The following is a 22,112-nucleotide window of genomic DNA, read 5'->3' as shown; positions in this document are numbered from 1 at the left end:
CCCACTGATTTGGCTAGACTGACTAGTCAGCAAGCTCCAGGGATCCTCTTGTCTCTGCTTGCCCACTGCTGGGTTTACAGGTTTACACTGCCTTGTTTGGCCTTGTACTTGGGTTCTGGGGATCTCAACTAAAGTCCTCATGTTTGTGTAGCAAAGACTTTACCAAATGAGTCATCTCTCCAGTCCCTTATTGTATTTTTAAAACAATATTTTTATTGAGTTTTTGTGCCTTTCATATAATAGATCTTAGCCAAATATAGACCCCCTCTCCCATCTGCACCTCTGTACCCCCCCCCAATTTCATACATTCTGTCATATATGTTAAGTTCTTTCTGTTTAAGCATTTGTACCCAGATGTCCATCAGTGCACGTCCATCCACTGGAGCTAACCAGCCTATCTAGAGTCTCTCCTTTAAAGAAGAGCTACTCTCCTTCACCCAGCAGTAATCTGTTACCAATAGTTCTGAAGCCAAAGTTGGAGCCTGCTGCCCATTTCCCTTATTCTATGCCAGGTTTTGGGTCAGACCTTTATTTTAAGAACACCCTCTCTTTTCTTCAGTACTGGGGGCTGAAGCAAGGATCTCATGCATTGTAGGCAAGTTTTTTTTTTAGACCATTTTTCTAAATGTTTATTATTTCTTCCTGGAAGGACAGACATTATATATATATATATAGTAAATTTTTAATTGAATTTTTGTAGAACATCTTAATCAATCTTAATCATCTTTATACCCCCTTCCCCATTGGCACCCTCTCATAGCCCCCATCCCACTGGACACCTTGTCATTTGTGTTAAAGCCTATGATGTCAAGTTATTGTCCCCAAATGTCCCTCAGTGTATGCTCATCCACTGGGGTCTAGTCAGCTTATCTAGAATCACTCCATTTAAAAAGATCAGCTCTTCCTTACCCAGCAGTGATCAGTTGCTAATAATTCTTTGACTAAGATTAGGACTTCTTGCCCATTTCCACAGTTCTGTGCTGGGGTTTTATCTGCTTGAGTTTGTATAGGTCTTGTGCATGATTACATCATTGCTGTAGGTTCATATGAGCAAGGTCCCAGGAGACTGTAGGTCTCTATTTCCATAAGGTTGTGCTTCTCCCTGGATCTTATAATCTTTCTGTTTCCTCTTCTTCCATGATACCTGAGCCCTGGGTGGGTAGAGTTTAATATAGGAGTCCTGTCCAAGGACCCACACTTTGGAGAGTCTTATTCTCTGTGCTTTGTCCATTTGTGACCTTTTATGTTCCTGACACTCTGTTGGATGAGGGAGCTTCATTGATGAGAATTGAGTGATGCATTAGTGTCCTCTTTTATGTTCTGTGAGCCTTAGGTATAGAGGTTGCATTGTAGATATGCCACTTAGGCTTGGGCAATTCATAGATGATATCTGTGTGTGACCAGTTGTGGAACTCTACAATGGTCTCTGTCTGTTGCAAAAGAAGCTTTTTTTGATGAGTGGTGACTGGGATACTTGTCTGTAAGTATAAGTATGCATATTTTGTACATAGTAGGAAATTACATTTGTCTAGGGATGTGACAGTCTTGGGATTTTCTCTAAAATCTAAGACCTCTCTGGTCATGTGTATTTGGCTATGTTTACAGTACCACACTTGAGTTCCCTCCCAATAAGTGGGCTTTAAGTTCAATTAGGTACCTGTTGATAACCCCCAAGATAAATGTGCCACTACTGCATCAATGTTGTTTGCTGTGCCAATCACTGATGTGGCTATTAGGCCTTGAAGCTGGGGTTGGACCATTGAGTGATGTTCTCCCTTACAGCTTGCATAGTGTACTCCAAAGCTATGAGAGCTAACCTTCAGCACAGGTGGCTTCCAAGTCTGTTCCAGCTCCATCACTCCAAATCCTGTGTCCAAAGTATGTCCTGTCTTCAGCAATAAGGTCTTGCCTTCAAGTTCTGGAGGCAATCAAGGACTGTGGCAATAACCTTTGTCATTTTGGGAGTCTCTTGACCTAACCTGGGCCAACAACTCAAAGGAAGGTTTCTCCTATCTGGCACTGTTTCTTGTTACATAGCCTTCAGCTATACACATGTGCTCAAGTAGAGATATTGTATGTGTAATTTGCCATTACGTTGTTGGAATAATATGACTTTTTTTTACACTAGCTAGGAGAGAGAGGAGAGCTAAATAATGCCCTTATTTTATTTTTAAATGCATTAGAATAGAGAAAAATAATGTTAGATAATTTAGTGAAGATAGCAGTGGTACAGCAGGAGGAAATGAGAAGTTGAAGCATATAACAGAAACTTTAAATGATGTATGATGAGATGTATCTCTACCGGACAGCAATTGTTTTTGACTCTCTGGCTGTACAGAATGATTCTTTACAATTCTGAGTCTGTGCTTTTCTATGCTGGAGCCTGGAGTGGCTAGGGTAATCTGCTTGCTTGCCATCCCAGCTTCTGGAGTTGCAGATCATGCTTTACTGATTTGGATATGTCCTCTGTTGTCTTTTTCACAGAGTAAATGCTGGTATATGATACTGCCTATACTATAGAGTGTTTTCATTTTCAAGTGTCTATAGAATTTCATGGTTATTAGGTATTTGTATTTCTGAAGAATTGAGAATATTAATTTTATAATGTTAAATTGCTTTAGAACAACACCACCATAACTCTTCTCATTATGGAGTTTTACTTATTATTACTTTATTTTTAGCTGTTTAAAGGCCACAGGGTGACAATTTGATACATGTACACAATATAGAATGAATCACATAGTATTTCTATCATCTTTTACATATACATATATATGGGGAGAGAAGGGAGAGAGAGAAAGAGAAAACAGAGAGAGAGAGAGAGAGAGAAATCCCTCATGTAACCCAAGCTAGCCTAGAGAGAGAGAGAGAGAGAGAGAGAGAGAGAGAGAGAGAGAGAGAGAAACGCCTCATGTAACCCAAGCTAGCCTGGAATTCACTACAAAGCTTATGCTGACCTTGAACTCAAGGTGCTTTGTCTGCCTCAGCTTCTCCAGTACTAGGATTATAAGCATGAGCCATCATGATTGACTTAAGTTTTATTAACTTGTAATATCGTACCTATTTATGAAGCATGATGCTTCAACATGTATATGTAATCATCTGATCAAATCAAGATAATTACATTTTCCCTCTTTTTATCATTACTTTGTTTTCACAGGTTTTAAGCCCTTGTCTTCTTGTTGTCTATAAAATATATAATAAGCTATTTTGAGTTATAATCACTGTTCTATTGACTTGTCCTCACCAACATTACATAAATAACATGCTTAGTAATTTAATGGCACATGTACCTACAAACACCTTTGATAATCTCTTAAGATAGGAGCACTTAATATAATGCTGACAGCAGTTAATAACATATATTGTATACTTGAAAATTACTAAGACAGTAAAATTTAGGTGTTCTCACCACAGAAAGTAAGCATGTGAAGTAGTGGATTTGTTAATTAGCTTGATTCAGCCAGTCCACAATGTGGACATGTATTGAAACATGTTGCACAACTTAAATACACACAATTTTCTCAATTTAAAATGAACAACAGAAAGAAATAGCCATTTCTTTATCATAAAATGTACTAACATTTTCCTCTTCTTAGGAGTAATTATTGGTAGTAATGAGACTCTAATACAACATGGTGTTAAACCACAAGAAATAGTACAAGTGGATATCTTTTCCACACATCAAGATCAATATCCAGTCAAAAGAATAGAGGGATTGAGTGGAGGCTCCCAGATCATAACTGTCACCGTACAGACCAGTGAGTCCTTGTTCTTGGAAGTCTTCTTAGATCCAGTGTTTAGAGTGCCTTGTGATTGAGCTTTCATTGCATCTTGGTTGTCATCTATGCAGGCACTGATCGCTACGAGGAGGTAGCTGTTGAGATTGTAAAATCTGACTTCCACAAGCCATTTCTTGGTGGATTTAGACATAAAGTAACAGGAAAAGAATATCACAATGCTGGAACACAAACTGTACCTAAAAGTATTGCTGAAAAACCCAGTCTATTTTGTAGGGACACCCAGGTAATATTTTTATTTTACTATTTAGGGATATGAAGCTATAGAATCAGTACTTTTGTACTATATGGCTCTGACAAATTTGTCTAATTGTGTGGTAATTAAGATAGTAAAAGAAAGATTAACATATATGTATAGAAAATATTTCTTTCACTTACAGGTATATGTAAGATTCTCTTTACTATAGATATTTATGTAGTACATACTCATTTAAATTTTTTGTTTTTATTTTAGACAGTTTTTCAGAAAAAGAAGCTCCAACAAACTACAAATACAACATCCACTCAAATGAATAAAATCGGTGTATATATATCAAATATGACTGATAAACTGGTAAAACCAGGAAGGTATTTTTCTGCAGCAGAATATCATGCTCAAAGGCTACAGGCGGTAAGACAGCTTTCAATGGGGATGAAGAGTAAAAATTAGATACACAAATCATTCTGTTTGTGTTTCCTAAGCCACAGCAGCATGAGGAAGAACCTACAGGAATGTGGGTCACATTTTATTGTTACTTACTAAAGGACATTATTATCTTGAATATCCCTCCTTATCAAAAGAATTTTAAATACTGCTAGTCTTTCCCTGTTTACATAGGAATATCAGGTATTTTATGTATGCACTTAGGCCACTATTAGACTTCTGAAGACTGCTGTTCCTTAGTCTTAACCCTGTACCAGTACATTCTTTTTTTTAAAAAAAAATTTTTATGTATATGAGTGTATTGCCTGCACGTGTGTAAGTGCACCTGTGTCATGCAATGTCCGTGGAGGTCAGAAGAGGGCTTCGGATCCCCTGAAACTGGAGTTACAGACAGCTGTTAACCGCCATGTGGGTGCTGGGATTCAAACCTGGGTCCTCTGCAAGAGCAGTCAGTGTTCTGAACCACTGAATCATCTCTCTAGCCCCTGTACCAGTACATTTTAATCTGGAACTTTTCAGACTAATTGAAGCCAGATAGGATAATGCAGTTAATTTTCTCTGATACTTGTGTAACCACTCCAACTTTTTCAATAATTTGTATGATTTATCCTTTTTACACCATTTTATTTTCAACCTAATTGCTCTCTTAAAGACAGCATACAATAATACCTACTACCTAGCATCATTTTGGTGTGAGTAAAAATGACCAGATAGTGATTTAAATGAAATGTTTTTCTTTTTCAAATGATAGGAAATTTGGAGATAGGCTGCTTTTCTAGCCTAATCAGCCCAATATCTTGAAATATGAACATGGAATACAAAAAAGTCGTCTCTTAACTCCTTGCCTTGAAACACACTGTGTATCAGGGTCAGCCTAGGGCTAGCTTGCAACCTGACTGTATTAGTGCTAGTTATGCCAGCTTGATGAGTTTTTAATTTTTTTATACTAAACTAGGGAAAAAGATTGAGTTATTACAGAACTTTGGGAAAAGTAAAATTTAGGTGAAATTTCAGCATAGTCTCTTATTGGTCTCAGTTCACAACAAGATTGTCTATAAATGGGTCAGCCTCAAGAGCTGAACGGTCCAGTGGATAAGGGTCCAGTTTCCTCAGGAACAAAGTTAAAAGAGTTGTGAATGTTGTTTCTTCTCTGCAGTTCTGTGAAGGTCAGCATCTTGGTTTTAAATCAAGGCTGTGTTTCTTTGTCAAAGTGACTTAGATCCTTTAGGCAAGACTGAGATGTCTCATTCTTACTGATCTAATTTCAAACAGCAAAGTTTCTGATTTTAGAAAAAGTTTCTCATTGAATAAGAAAATAGTAGTCACTCAAAGAAATGGATTTCTGTGCCATTTTACAGCTGATAATATGGTTTCTTCTTACCTTTGTGGCTAACTTCATTAGCACTATTGGTCCAGGCTGATGACTGTTTCCAAAATAATTTTTACTTTGAGTGTCCTGGGTTTGGATGTTGGCTTTCTGATAGCATTAGGAACTCAAACTCTTTATACCTTTTCACTCCACTAATCTCAGCATGAGCTTGCTACTGGATGAGTTGAAATGGCTAACATTCATCATCTTGTTGGCCTTCTGTGCAGAAAGAAGGGAAAAGTCAAGGGAACATATTCATTGAGTGTCACCCTCCAGGGCCCCCAAAAAGCCTCCCCCAGTGACTTTCATTAACCTGAACTGCATCATGCTATTATCCCCACAGAAGAGAGTGAGAGATGCATTTTTAAAAGTAGTATGTTGTTCTTTAAGAAAGCCGAGATTTTCTAGGAAAGATTTAGTAGAGGAGATGAAATACTTGGTAGAAAAATAGAACCGTCTGTACCCCTTACTCCAAAAACTCCAAAAAATTGTATCCAATAGATACAAAATTATAAAAGAATATGGACAGAGAATGAGAAAAGAGAAAATGTCAGTTGATGTTTTTGAAGCTGTAAATGGAGAAGTATTAACTTGAATTAATAGAGCAAAGAGAGCAAAAATCTAAATGCCTGCTGGGGGTGGGGAGACCGCATCAAGAAACACAGAGGTTGTCCCAAGGTCTCTCACAAAATGAGTTGATGGCTCTGTCAGAGGTAAAAGTCTGTAGTTTCAAAGCCAGTGTAGGAAGTAAAGTTACACTTAAGTTCTTTTGTTCCCATCAGTCCCTTTCTACTTGGGTCTCTGTTTTATTTTTTATATGGTCTTCTATTGTTCAATACTTAGTATTTAATTTAATATCTATTATTTTAGGTAAGAATACTTTGTCTTATTCCTGCCATCTTATCCTGTTTCCATTTGTTAATCAGTTTTGTATTTATTCTGTTACTAAACTTGCCTTTAAAAATGAATTTTATTATGTTTTCCTTTTTGTTCTTTTACATAGTCACTCAAATTTTTACCACATCTAATTGTTTTTGATAACAAACATATATAGTCTGATGGTGTATCTTTTATATGAACAAATAAGCATTAATAAGCTTCTCATTAATAAGCTTTAATAATCTTCTCATTACCTTTTCTTCTTCCCTCATTCCTCCTAGACAGTGAGGGTTTGATTTGAATTTTACTTATATGTAATTTTCCATATAATTACAAATTTAGATCACTACTTTTATCTATTAGTATTGGTATGTATGTTTTTGTCAAATAAAACATATTTATCTTAAGATTTTTAAAGTTCTTGCTCACTGTTTTAATGTACCCCCTTAATTTATTATTTTTGATGAAATATAGTCTAGTAATTCTTGTCAAGATTATGCGTGGGAAGAAAACTGAATTCTTGCTGAATGAACTTCATAGGAGAATTTTAGAATGGGTTTAGAAGGTTAGATTCAAAATTGTTCTCAGAATTTTTTCTTTATAATTTTGAAGTTGCATTTGACTAAAAGAAACAATCTGATTCTTGTTTGTTTCCTCTTTTTTTTAATTAAAAAAATTTATTTATTTATTTTCTGTATGTGAGTGTTATGCCTGCTTGTGGTGGAAGTGCACCCCTGTTGTACAGTGCCTGTGGAGGACAGAAGGGGGAGTCTGATCCCCTGGAACTGGAGTAATGGACCCCTTTTAACTGCCATGTGGGTGCTGAGATTCTGTTAGCTGCTATGTGGGTGTTGGGATTTGAACCTGGGTCTTTTGCAAGAATAGTCAATGCTCTTAACTGCTGAGCCATCTCTCCAGCCCCCTTAACCTCTCTTGTAAATCAGTGAAGCCATATTACTAAGTGGTGAGTTTGAGGGAGCTGATGTGAGGTATACTGAGGCACTGCTCTGAAAGTGTTCTTTATTTTTTCCCCTGTTTTTTGGCTGGAAGATGAGAAGTGGACCAACCAAGTGGGACATATAAGTAGGAAGCAATTTGTTAACTAATTTGTTAACTACAACAGATCTTTTCCTACCATGCCAGCCCCGGGTTTATTATGTAAGAGGGAGAAATTTTCTGCAATACTGAAACAGCTATGCTTTGGTGTCATTAATAATTTTTAGCAAGTTTAAAGGCATCCATGCTAATGCACATATTATTTATTTATTTATATTTATTTATTTATTTATTTATTATTTATTATTTTTAAATTTTAGGGCCAGGTGTGACATATACTTTTAATCACAGCACTCAGAAAGCAGAGAGAGATGGATCTCTATGAGATCCAGGCCAGCTGGTTCTACAGAGAGACCCTGTCTAAAAATGAAATAAAAATTCAAATTGTAATTTTTGCCAGTCTTTCTTTTCACATTGACGGTTTTATATTGACATCATTTCCTTTTGTTCTAAAGATACTATGTCTAGTCTAGTCTTATTTTCTGTTTGTTTCACTTTAGCAAAATTGTTCCGAAACCACTTTACTTGCTAGTCGTGGTGTGTTATTCATAGTTTTTATGTTATTGTGTGTAAGAATATCTCAGACAGAAATAAAATTAGATGGTCAGTACTTTTTTTGTTGTTGATTGGAATTGAAGTAATCATTGTTGCCTTTCTTCGTGCTCTTATCAACAAGTTAATGACACTTTATTACTTTCCAATTTAAATATAGGTGCTAGTAATACAAACTTGCTATAGGCGATGGCGTGCTAAATGCTATGTGGAGAGCTTAAAAAAACAAAAAAAATTGAGGTTGGAGTGGGAAGCAGAGGACAAGCTTAGGAAGATCAGAGAGAAAGAAGAGTGGCTGCAGATGGACTACTACCGGAGACACAATCCCAAGACAAACGAAGACTTTGAGCTTCTTTACAATGCACTGGAACGTAAGTGTGACACAGCTTTGCACAAAATAGTAATTAAAATGTTTATTAATAGGAAAAACACTATCAATGAAGACAAAGATTCTGTTATTTTGGAGAGCTATCTTGGGAACCTGGGTTAGAGAATTTAGGAAAGTAAACAATGTGTTATATTTGGATGGGAATTAAGGCTGAAATGAAATTGGAAATGCTTTGATATCAACAATGAATGTGCATGTGGCTGTGAGAATTATGGAGTTTTACTTTGTTAATGGAGTTTATCTTCATCTATATGAGTTAAATGCCATACAATCTGGCTTTCTGATGCACTGGGAAGCTTGTGAATTCAGAGTTGAGCTGTTTAATCCCTCAGTCCAACATCCTGCCATTTTAACATACCAATAATAATAATAATAATAATAATTATTTACCCCATTTCTCTATAGGATTGTGTTAGTCATGGATAAGTAAACAGCTTCAGTTGCTTGAGCAAGTCAAGAACTCTTTACTAAGGGCATGGATATACCATTTCCCTTCTTGGAGCCCTTTCTCTACCTCTTCTTTCAGTGTCAGGGTCACTGTCACCTACTCTAAGGACTCTGGGACCAACAATGTGACTTGGCTGTCCTGTTGTCCTCTCATGGCCCTCATTGTACTCCACATTTACCCCCGTCATCAACACCTATAATACAACTTTTGTTTAGCATTTATTATCATCAGTGGCTTGCAAACTTCATGAAGGAACATTTTATTATTAGGGGGTAATGTCTGTTTTTTTGTGCTTATCTCATATCGAACAAATTTTGCTAAAATGAATTAAGGAAGGAAGGACAGAAACCCAGGGAGGGAGGAACACACTGTCTCTAGCTTCTGCTTTGACAGTAGGGTTTGTTGAAGTCAAAGTGACTGAAATACAGGCATTCTTTCTTGCACTGCATGTCTGAGAGTTAAGTTGGGTTCTTGTGAAAAACAGAAATCTGAAAGTTAAAAATAGTTTCAATTTTGTTTTAGTTGAACAGTTTTTTATTCAAGAAAACAGTTCTTTGCCTTCTCTATGATTATTTTTAAACGTTAAGCAATGTTTAAATATAATTTTGTCTCTATACATACTATTTTTTTTTGTGACTGTCATTTGTTCTATTTAGTTGATCTCTTGTCTAACTGGACACACTGTTTTAGGTGTGAGATTTGGGGTTTCCTTAAAAGTTACTGTGAGATGATACATTATTTCATAGAAATGCTACAATTAAACACTTGATTTTTATGCTAATTATATATTTTCAGTTACACACAACACTAGACAATTTTAGAAATGTTTACAACTCCATGCAGCAGTGCTCCTGACTTCTTGCCTTTGTTTATGTTTCACCCTTTAATAATTGACCTTCAGGAATACTGTTTGTTTCATTTATTAAAAAAATTTTCATTGAGCTTTTGTAATTTTATACAACAATTCTTAATCAAATTTAGATCCCCTTGCCCATCCATGCCTCCTAGTCCCCCACTGGACCTCATGTATTCCTTCATACACGTTAAGTCCCATCCAGTCAAGCATTTGTACCCAGTTATCCTTCAGTATACATTCATCCACTGGAATCTAGTCAGCCTATCCGGAGATTGTATGTGAGGCATACTCTCCCTCATTCAGCATAAATCAGTTTCCAATAGTTTTCAGTTTGTTTTATTTTAAACTTTATTTCTGTTTAAATTTCTCTTGTTAGATAACAATGGCCAATTCTTTTTTACATTTATGTATTGTGTGTACATGTGTGTGCACACATGTGTGTGCATGTCAGCATGTATGGAAAGGTCACAGGACAAGTTGTAGGAGTCAGCTCTCTCCTTCAACCTTGTGGGTCCCAGGGATCAAGCTCAGGTCATCAGGTTTGGTAGCAAGTGCTTTTACCCAATGAACCATCTCGGTGGCCCAAATAATATTTAATTCTTAAATCAGTAGTTCAGTAAAGATCATTGTTAGCCAGGTGTTTTTTTAAAAGTCTTGTAGATAAGCATAAACTAACATTCTATTACAGATTAACTATGAGAACAATATTTAAAATCATATATGAATTAGCCAAAGATGCCCGTTATTTTGTTATGTTAACAAGACAACTGTGGAAAATAACAGAAAGCATCAAATTCTGCTTTCTGCTTATTAATGTGTTAAGTTATACAAGTTAATTAAGTCTTGTAGATCTCATTTTTTTCCATCCTGAAAAGGACAGGACTCAGTAATTTTAGTTACATAAAATTCAAAGGGCTTAATAAAGTAAAAAAAACACAAAATATAACATCTGTGGAAGTATATAGTAAGTTACTATCTTGTGGTGACTAATCTTAATAGGATTCTTATATTAAAGTATAAATGTCTACATGTGAAATGTCTTAGACATGTCTACACATGAATTGTATGGAAAAACAAATAGAAAATAAATTTCTTACGCAAGTGATTTCTGCCCACTTTCTCCAATCTTAAAATTTTAAATTAAAACCTTATTGCAGTTTTAAAGTTCTAGCTTACACAATCAATGTTTTTTTAACTTAAAAAAACTTTATTGAGAATTTCACAGTGTTTTATGCTGCTCTTCTGTTTAATACATTTTTCCATTCCATCTTTATAACTGGCCCTTGAAACTACTGCCCTCTTGTGGCTCATCATGACAATTGTATAGTTTGAACTATAGTTCATAATATGAAACATATTTCTTAAAGATAGTCTTTCATCAGTAATGAAAGCAAAATGACACCAGTTTAAGAAGATTAATGTTATCATCTATGTTATATAAAAGGCAAGACTGTCTCTAGCCAACACTTGGTATTTATGTCTTCTTTTTATAACAGTATGATGTTGCCGATTTTTTACTAATCTGAACTTTCATGAATGTCAGTAGTTGAAGAAATAGGTGTTGAGTGCCCATATGAGTGCAGCCTGGACTAATTAGGCTTGTCTTAGTTGTTTTAAATGTTTATGTAAGTGGAATTATTCAGAATGAATTGTGTGTCTGGCTTAAAACTCAACATTATACCATGAGTTTCATCCACGTTATTGTGAATAATTCAGTTTGTTTATTCTCATTTCTGTAGCATATACCACTGCAGAAAAGCATCACAGTTTATTTATCTATTTTACTGTGGATTTGTACCCAGCCTCATTTTGCCCAGTATAAGTAGTGCTGCCACCAGCATCCTTTGGTGAAGAAGATAGGTGACGTTTCTTGAGGATATAAATTCTAGGGATGGAATTTTGGCTCACAGGGCATTCATTTTCAGCTTTGGTGGGATCTGACAGTTTTTCAAAGATTTTACTAGTTGATACTCTTGAGGAGAGTATAAAGTTTAATTACTACATCATCCTGTCCAGTCTTGGGCACTTTTGTCTTCATCATGGTCTTTCTGGAGGATGCACAGTGCCACCACAATTCATTTTTGACTGAGAGTCCACAAAGTGAGATATTAGTAAATCGGAGTTAGTGAGAGATAGTCTCTCTGTTTCATAAATGCTTCACAAAAGAAACGAGTGAGAACTATTTCTTGGCCCATGAACAACTCAATTAGATCAAAGAAATAAAAAAAGATAAGAGGGAGATATGAACAGGTTAGTAAACTGTTCTTTTTTTTTTTTTGAATTGGTCATTACTTTACAGTGTCAAAGAAGATTTTGGGAAGGAGCCGTCTTGGTGATCTTTGTAATAAATTCCCTTAGTTTGAGGAAGCTGGAAGACTGGTACCTAAACTTTGCCTTGGTAGATTGGTGTCTTCTGACTCTGACCTAGGAAGCTAGAGACCTGGAAGAAAGCATTGAGATGTACAGAACTCCCATAATATTTCTGAGCAGAAGTATGGGTTTCTTCTATCAAACTGAGAGAATGCAGAAGGAGGGAGAAAGGGAAGGAGGAGGGAGGGAAGGAGAGAGAGAGAGAGAGAGAGAGAGAGAGAGAGAGAGAGAGAGAGAGATTCCTTTTGTAGGGCACAGCTGAAATGCCCCAGGAGAATAAGCATGAATCAGTTGTCAGACTTGGAGAGAGGGGATCTACCAAGCTAAGTACACACATACCTTCTCACCATCTCCCAAGCAGTAAGGAAGAGTAAGAGAAGAAGATCTATCCTGTCTCCACAACCTCTGCTGCAGGTTTCCACTCCTTCCACCTTTGGTTTCTGTTGTGTAGTTGTTTCCTCTGAATTGAAACAGTTCCTCCTGCAGGAGAAAGAAGACTCAGGAAGTTCATTAAACTCACAAGAAACTTAAAACATCCAGGCAGCTCTTCCCTGAGGTTCTTTTAGAAGGAACAGTTGCTGGGGGAGAGGACACTCTTCCGTGGTGGAGCTGTTGGCGAGCTATGCAGGGAACTCAGGTTCTGGGAGTCATCATTCTTGGTGGGCTGCACTCTTGAATGCAGCTGCCCAGGCAACCCATACTCTTATATGTAATCACAGTAAACTAATTGGCTCACCAAGATGGAAATTGGTTTTTGGTCTGTTATCTTCCTTTTATGGGGCAAATAGGCATTCCTGTGCATCTATCCAGGAAAAGTAGTAACAGCTTGTTTTAAAGAATCTTCTAATGGTGTGTTTCCTACAGCAAAAGTCTTTACCTTTGATAAAGTTCAACTTACCAATTTGTTTTTATATGATCATGTATTTAGTGTAATATTGAAATGTTCTTCACCAAACTTAGGGTCACATAGTTTTCCTCCTATGTGTTCTAGAATTTTATAATTTTATATTTTGCATTCAGGTATCTATCCAAGTTGAAATTGATTTTTAAATGATTTGCTTTTGAACATCCAATTGTTTCCAACCCATTTGTTGAAAATCCTGTCTTATCTCCATTGAATTGTCTGTATCTTCTATGAATTTCTCACTCTATGTAGGCTCCTAGAACAAAGTACTATAGATTGTATAGCTTGTAAACAGCAGGGATTTAAGATTTTTGGAGTTTGGTGTCCAAGGAGAGGCCCTTTCTTGGTATATAGATGGTTTCTAGCCACTGTTCTTACAGTGCAGGAAGGTGTGCAGTGCTTGTGCCTACTTCATCCCATTTGTGAGAATTTCACTATAGGACCTGTCACTTCTCAGAGACCCCATCTAAAAATCATTGCCTTAGGTGTAAAGAACTCAACATATGAATTTTAGAGTATACAAATCTTCAGACTATAGAAGTAAAACATCAGTTGACAATGCTTGTATGGGTCTTTTTCTTGGTTATGTACTCCTCCATTGATCTCTCTCTCTCCCTCTCCCACCCCCCATGTGTTTCACTGATACCACAGTGTGTTGATTCTGTGTCTTTATATTGTCTTGAAATAGAATAATATGTCTTCACACGTTCTTTTAACTAATCTAGTTCCCATGGCTTTAGTAGAATCAACTTTAGATGTATTCAAAAAATACTGCTGGAAGTTTGAATGGACTGAGGTGAATCTCTAAATAAATTGGGGAGAACTGATATCTTGACAATATGGAGTCCTTATATGAAGTCTTTAGCCTATGAACACTATATATCTTTCCACTTACTTCAATTTCCTTTGATTTCATTCATCATTGGTTTGTCTTTTCAGCATATAAATCCTTCACATAGTTTGTTAAATTTATGACTAATGCCTCATTTGGGTGTATTGTCTGTGTATTATTTCAAACAAATCCCAGGGCTAGGAATGTAGTTTGGTGGTAGAGTGCTTGTCTAAACACCCACAACCCCTGGGTGCCCTGAAAAATACATTTTAAATAAAATTCCAGTTATTTGTTACTGGTACATAGGAATGCAGTTGACCTCTGTACACTGAGCTTGCATCCACAGATTTTTCTAAATTCACTTCTTAGTAAATAATTTTGGGTTCTTTCATATTTTCTACATTGACAACTAGAAACTGTGTTATCTGTGGATAAAGACAGTTCTATTTCTTCTACTATGTATGCCTTTAAAACAAAGTTTCCCCAATTGAACCAGTTAGGATTCCAGTACAGTCTTCAGTAAGCATGACAAGAGAGCTATTCTCCCCCTATTTTCAGTCCAAGAAAATTGGTTTTCCTATTAATTTTGTTGTTTCAACACCATTTGTTTTTAGATATTTTTCTACTGAATTGCTTCTTCTTCACTGAATTGTTTTTTTCATCTTTGTAGGAAATTAGTTGCCTGCCTACTTGTGGGTCTGTCTAAAAGCTTCCAGGACCTTTATTCTGTTCCATTGAACTACTTGTCAATCTTTATATACCAATGTCACACTGTCTTGATTGCTGTGGTTTAATGAATCTTGAAATGAGGTACTAGTAGTCCCCTGAGTTTTTCTTTTACAAAGTAGGTTTGACTGTCCTAAATCTCTTGCATTTTCAAATGATAATACTTAGAATGACTTTGTAAACTTTTACAGAAGAGCCTGCTAGAATTTTCATGGGATTGTCTTGAAACCACAGCTCAATTTAGGGAACATTCACTTCTCATGCACTTTGAAATGAGCAATCTTGATGTTAGAGAGAGTACATTCATTCTTTCACCATGAGTATCACTTCGCCTAACGTGCTCACTGGCATCTTTTGTTTGGCTGAAGAAGTTTGCTTCTGTACCTAAATATCTGAGAGGTTCCCACTCCTGCCCGGTCAGGGATGAATGTTGCATTTTGTCAACTGCCTTTTCAGTATCTGTACAGTTACATATGTTTTTTTAGTACATGCCATGGTGAATTACATTGTTTGAATTTTCATTTGTCAAACCTACATTCCTAAGATAAACTATTTATTTATGATGCATTACCTCAAATTCAATTGGTCTGTACTATTTCTTTTTTTCCTTGTTATGTTTAGTTTTCTTGTCAGGATAATGCTGGATTCTTTTCTCCTCTTCAATTTTCTTTACTTTTGGGTAGAATTAGTATTAATTTGTTCTTGAAACATTTAGTTCACTAGTGAAGTCATTTAGGCCTTGTAAGTTCTTTTTGGGAAAGTTTGAGAGTGTAGATGTAATATCTTTAATATATATGATGCTGTTCATATTTTATTATATATTTCTCTTGTACTGTGCTTTGGTAGTTTACACCTTTTCATTTTGAGAAAGGGTCTCACTATGTAGCCCTGGTTGGCTATGTAGACTAGGTTCTGGATGGGAACTCAAAGAGATCTGCCTGCCTCTGCCTCCAGAGTCCTGGAATTAAAGGTATGCACCATTATGCCTGGCTTGGTAGCTTGCATCATTAAGTTCCTTAAACTTAGTGATTTTATCTACATTCATGACTTTCTCCACATAAAGATGTTACAAGGTTCCATATTATCCTTTTTTTTTTTTTATATCTGTGGACCTATAATATGTCACCTAAATTCCTAATATTAGTAATTCTGTCTTCGTTCTTTTTTCCCTGATCAGTCAGGCTATGGGTTTATCAATTTTATTATTCTTTAACTGATTTTTATCTTTTATATTTCTTTTGTTTTTATGGTTGTTGTTACTTATTATTATTTAATTTGTTTTGCTTAATTTTGGTTAAATTTATTTTTCTTTTTCTAGTCATATGGTGAAAGCAGAGATCATTGGTCTGAGACCTTGATTCATTTATAATGTAGGTATTTATTTGGTGGTATGAATTTCCTCACTGTTCTATATTAGCTATATCCCAAATTTATCATACATTGAGTTTAAATTCTTTTCATTTCAAGATACTTTCTGGTTACCTTTATTGTTTGTTTTTGCCTCACAGATTATTTTGAAATGAATTGCTTAAAGATTTTTTTCAAAGATTTTTTTATTGATTTCTAATTTTATTGTGGAATATAGTTTTAGTTAACTTGAGTCCTAAATTTATGAAGACTGTCTTAGCAATAACATATAAGTCATTTTGGAAAATGTTCTGTTGTACTTGAGAAGTGTTTGTATTCTGTTATACTTGGAAGGAATGATTGGTAAATATCAGGTCAACTTGGTTGAGAGTGACCATAAAATCTATTTACTAATTTCCCACTTAAGTGTTTATCAGTTATTGGGAGAAAGGTATTAAAATCTCAGGCTATAATTATGGTTTGTTCTATTTTCCTTTGTAATTCTATCAGATTTTGCTTCGTTTAGTTTGTATGACTATTATTAGGCAGAGAAATATTTAGAATTGCTATGAACTGATGCTGAAATGAGATTTTATCATTATGAAATTATATTCTTTCCTAAAAATAAATCTGGACTAATAGTACTACCATTGTCACTCACTCTTCCCTTGTCCTTTAAAGGCTGTGAGACCCATCACAGATATACAAAATCTACAGGATGTATGAATGGATCAACTTCTGTCTTGAGGACCTATGTCTAGGGGTCATTAATCCTCTGATATTTTCTGTTTGTTCCTTCTATGGGATCAGCGATCAGAAAGCACAGTCCCTCTTCTTCTCTCTTCTTCCTTCCCTCTTTCCTTAATTCCCTCTTTCCTTCCTTCCCTCCTTCCCTCCTTTCTTTCTTTCTTTCTTTCTTTCTTTTTCTTTTTTTTCTTTCTTTCACCTTTTATTCAGATAGGGTCTCACTGTGTAACCTAAGCTACCCTAGAACTTGCAATTCTCCTGCCCCTGCCTTTGTCAGGATGCAAGTGCCCAGTACCAACTTTTGATTACTGTTAGCTTGGTAGATATTTTTGTATTCTGTAATTTTTTAAACCTCCTTGTGTTTTTATATTCAAAATATATACTTAGATCTTTTTAAAAAATCTAATCAGATGACCCATACCTTTAAATTGGAATGGCTAATTTATATTTTATTTAATTATAATATTCACTAAGCGTAAATCTATTACCTCACTATTTGTCTTATATTTGTCCTTGTTATATTTAAAGGTCTATTTATTTTAAGCATTCATCTGTTTACTAGTGTATTTAAACTTGCATACAGTTATCACCTTTACCCCTTTTTCTAGCTTCTCAGTTTGACAATCTTTTTAGGTGTATGTAAGTCCTTTTCAGGCAATTCAGCCTTATAGTTTATCATGAGAATTTTGAAATACAGATATATTTGCTAGACATGGTGGCACATGCCTTTAATCTCAGCACTTGGGAGGCAGAGGCAAGCAGATCTCTGTGAGTTTGAGGCCAGTCTGGACTATATAGTGAGTTCCAGGCCAGCTGAGGCTACAGACAGACCTTGTCTCCAAAAGGCAAAATAAATAAATAAATAAATAAACAAACAAAATACAGATATATGTTAAACTCCCATGGTGGACAAACTATTGTATCTCCTGAAATTTTGCACTTAGAAACTAAAAGTATACATATCAGGTATTTTAGAGTGAATATGGCATATAGATAGTGGTCCTAATTTGTCTAAGAATATAGGTTTAAGGGACAAATTAAGTTTATTATTTCAAATGAACCAATTTCTTTAATAATATTTTGCCTCAAAGTATGTGTGGTTTTTGTCATCACTATAGGGTCACATTATGTTTCCCCCAAATTCATGTTAACATCTCAACTTTTAGTATCTCAGAATGTGACTGTATTTGGTGACATGGCTTTTAAAGAGGTAATAAATAAAACAATAGGTCACAAGAGAATGCCTTAATATCATAAAGATATTGGTGTCCTTATGAAAAGAACTAAATATAGGTAGGTGGTGTAGGGAGGAGCACATGACACATTAGGAAGTGTCCATAGGAAGAGCGCTTCAGGAGGAAATGACCCTGATGGCACTAATCTTGGACCTGTAGCTTCCAGAACTGTGAGGAAATAGGTTTTTGTTGCTTAAACAATTGGTCACTGGTTATTGGTTCTTTGTGGTGGCAGCCAGAAAAAAGTAATGCAGCACCCCAGTGTTTCTGATTGCTTTTATCATTATCTTCAGGGAACATACATTTTATGAAAAGGGAAGATTGTTTTTGTTATCCATGTGTAATATCATCCTGGTATAGTTCTAGAACTGTCAGACGAGAGAAAGAATAAGTTTTGTTCAGCTGTTTCTGTCCTGTGATTTTCTATTCCTTTTTGGTGGTTGGGAAATGGCATTGATGTGTTTCATCTCTTAATACAGATTTACTTTCTTCATCTAGTAGAGAGTCTTAAAAATTAGAATTAAGGTTCATTGTTTTGATTTCTAATTAGCTTCATAGGTTGTTTTCTTTTTAAATACCATAGTAATAATCTAACCAGAATATAAAACTAGAGAAGATGTGGATGTGAGTACATTTGAATACACACTTCCAGATTTCCACAGATTTTCAATATTGCTATAGGAGAATAATATATTACTATTTGAAGTTTCCAGACTAATTTTGATAATAGCCTACTGGCCTAAATTTATTAACATTTATATAGGTTTCTAATATAACACTGGGAAATAAAATAGGCTTACTAATATCATTGAATTTTTACTTTGGGAACATCTCTGTAATCCTATGAGATAAATATTCTCAGTAATTATTTCTCCAAGCAAATATTTTTTCTTTTCATTCATAAACTGCCTTCTGGTATATAGATTTTGTCATATTTCTTAAAGTTCTTTTGGTTGGTAAAGCTACTTTTAAATGACAAACTCATCAATCATAGATTTCCTGAACTTTCATAATACAATTTAGCTCTTAAATTTACAATCCTTTTGCTGAACATAATTTAGCTTTTACATTTACAAATCCTTTTGCTGGATAGATCAAGCTGTACAGTGTTTGAATAATGCATTCCTGGTAAAGGGCAGAGTGAGTTCTTATAAAGAACATGACTGGCAAGTCTCTGACCTGATCAGGATGATTTCTACTTGAATATGAAGGGGCAAAGAATTAGTCTGACAAAACTGCAAAACACAACATTACAAAAGGTAATGGCTACAAAAGGAGACCCAAACCACACTTCAAATGTTTACCTTCTAATTCCCAGGGGCTGCTGTTAAAGTAATTCTGAAATGTTAATAAAAAACTAACACTTTCTGATTATATAAACTCATATACATGTAATGTATCCTACAATATCCCTGCAGTTTGATAAAGTAATCTTGTCTGCAACACTGAGAGAACACAGATATTTGACTATGATATCTAATAGAGAAAGGCATATATTCTTATATCAAGAATCATCTATTCAAAAGAAGTCTTAAATCCCCATCTTAAGCTGGGAAAGGTAGTGCACATCTTTAACCTCAGCACTCCAGAGGCAGAGGCAGGTAGATCTCTGTGAGATCGATCGAGGCCAGCTTGTTCTACATCTTGAGCTCTAGGCCAGCTGGGGCTACAGGGAAACCCAGTCTCAAATAAATAAGCAAGTAAATATACACAGATAGACAGACACACCAAAACCAAAACCTAATGTTGAAAAATATTGGACTTTTGAATGATAATAACTGGAAAGAGAAGCAGAAACTGTTCTTGTAGAAGGATTTTGCCATCTATCCAATTAGGGAGAAGCTGGGATGGGACCATGTTAATTCCTTCAAGAGAGTAAGACATTCCCACTTTAATGCTGTAGAATCATATAAAGTTCATTTTACTTAATAACAACTGACAAATTGTTGAGTGTTCTGAATGAACAAAGAAGTGATAAGGCTTTGGCAGATATAGTGATTATATCAAGGGAAAGGCTTTCTAAAATTCAGAGGAAAATTTGTGACCAGGTTTGGTTTTGTGACCAGGATGGAATTCAAGGGATTTCTCTTAAACAACATCCTGACAATAATTATAAATTATCTCCTTAAGGGAGGAAAGACTCAGATAACTAACTAAATAAATGTGGCCCTTTTGTAGTAAGCTGTTAAGTTACATGTACAAAGGAGGATGTCACAGCTTTTGACAGATGGATTACAGTGGTTACTCAAGCATGTTCCATAGAGCTAGACTGAGTTTGGATTCTGGCTCCATTGCTCACTTGCTGTGGGTCCTTGGGCTGTTAGATGGCACTCTTTCTCTCAGTTCTCTTTTCACTGTCAGAAACTATAAAACCCGCTTCAGGAGTTCTCATGTATGAAGTGCCTAAAACAGCCTGGCACAGAGCAAGTAGCATTGGGTGACATTTGCTATTATTGTATTGTATTGTGTAATTAGGAAGTAGGTGCAGGGGGTTTGAGCCAACAACCCCTGTGCAGTGATGATTGGGGATGAGTAAGCATGCCGTTCACCAGCCCTCGCTGCACCCAGTACTGGGAACAATCGGACGCAACAGGGAGCCTAGTCAAGCAGGGACTCATTTATTGCAGGTGTTATAGAGCTTATAAAGGCACCTGGAAATCCCCCCTCCCCCCCAAGGGTGTATCTTAAGGATGGTCCCACGCTGATCATGCACTCCTCAGCAGTGAGGAAGTATCCTTCAGACTTTTAAAACAAGTCAGGCCGCACTGCCCCAGTAACTTCCTCTCTGGCCTCTGCAAGGTGGGGCCTTTAGGTCCCCACATCTCCCCCTTTTATTTTTATTTTAAGGCTGGACTGACTTTATTTCATGGGTTACCCACTTAATAGACAGCTCCCTGAGGAGAGATGGCTATCTCCTTTCTCTAATCTTATGCATTTTTGCCTGTCTTAGGTTATGTCACCTCTGACCAAGCCTTAACTGTCATTGGACCATGTACCTGGCCATGTGCATGTCCTGTCTTAGGCGTGCTTGTCATGGGACATCTTACCCATCCTTGGCTAAAAATGCATCATGATTAAGGGCAGCCGCGTGGGTAATGCCAGCCCATGACAGTCTTAGTCTCTGCCTAACTCAGTTAGCCAAGTGTGGGCAACCGGGGGGGGGGTCCCTGGGGGAGTCCGTAATCATGAGGAGGAGGGCTGTGGCAGTTCCAAGGGTCCTCTGTCACTGAATTATCTGGTAAAGACACGTAAAGATAAGCATTATCAAGAGAAACAAAGCAAGTCATGGCGTGGGGCAAGTTGAAATACTTCTGAGACCATGTATGTTTTGGCCAATCAGCCAGTTGTCTGAAAGGCAAAGAGGCTGACTGGCAATGAAGCCAAGGAACTGGGTCCTTCACCTCAGATGGATATAAATAAAGAGAGGAATTTTGTCTCATGAACTATTGTCCGTGGACCGTCATGCTAGTCAGTCGGATCCTGGCCTTCCCACTTAAGGATTTTCACAGGCATCCATATGGGGTTTGAATCTCCTGTAGGGTAGACACAGCCAAAGCCTCGACCCATCATTAACAATGGATCTGGGCCTCTCCATTGCCCCGTAATGGGGTCCTTCCACCTTACCTGTACCTCAGGTCTCTGCTCCTGTCATCCCCAATGCTTCTGAAACAGGGATTCCAACTGATTTTTTTGAAAATTAAGAACATTAATAGTGAATAAGGCCATACCAAACTGTTGGTGGGGGGCTTATTCCCCCTTTTTGTTTTTGCAATTGAATTTTTAGGTTTTGATGGTTGCGTTCTATAATGGCTTGACCTTGGGGATTGTAGGGAATTCCTGTATTGTGTTGAATTCCCCAAAGTGAAAAGAAATCCTGTAAATTTTTACTCACAAAGCATGGTCCGTTATCAGTTTTAATTTGTTGGGGCAATCCCAATGTAGCAAAGCACTGGAGAAAAT

At 36.3% G+C, this 22,112-nt stretch overlaps 1 protein-coding gene across 2 annotated transcripts in view; it reads left to right on the top strand.

Moving 5' to 3' along the window:
• Iqub (IQ motif and ubiquitin domain containing) overlaps positions 1-22,112 on the top strand; it is a 70,764-nt gene that overhangs the window by 12,000 nt on the left and 36,652 nt on the right. The window contains exons 3-6 of one of the 2 annotated variants that reach the window (XM_008824869.2): positions 3,600-3,761; positions 3,854-4,026; positions 4,255-4,410; positions 8,460-8,670. In XM_008824869.2, coding sequence (XP_008823091.1) covers positions 3,600-3,761; positions 3,854-4,026; positions 4,255-4,410; positions 8,460-8,670 — 702 coding nt within the window. Of the gene's footprint in view, positions 1-3,591; positions 3,762-3,853; positions 4,027-4,254; positions 4,411-8,459; positions 8,671-22,112 lie in introns of both variants that reach the window. The other variant, XM_008824870.2, reaches the window with a different exon arrangement.

This window comes from Nannospalax galili, unplaced genomic scaffold (genome assembly GCF_000622305.1).
Source record: "Nannospalax galili isolate Female #2095 unplaced genomic scaffold, S.galili_v1.0 scaffold449, whole genome shotgun sequence".
NCBI classification, from domain to species: Eukaryota; Metazoa; Chordata; class Mammalia; order Rodentia; family Spalacidae; genus Nannospalax; species Nannospalax galili.
The sequence above is the reverse complement of the archived record's forward strand: the minus strand, read 5'-3'. Positions and strand labels throughout refer to the sequence as shown.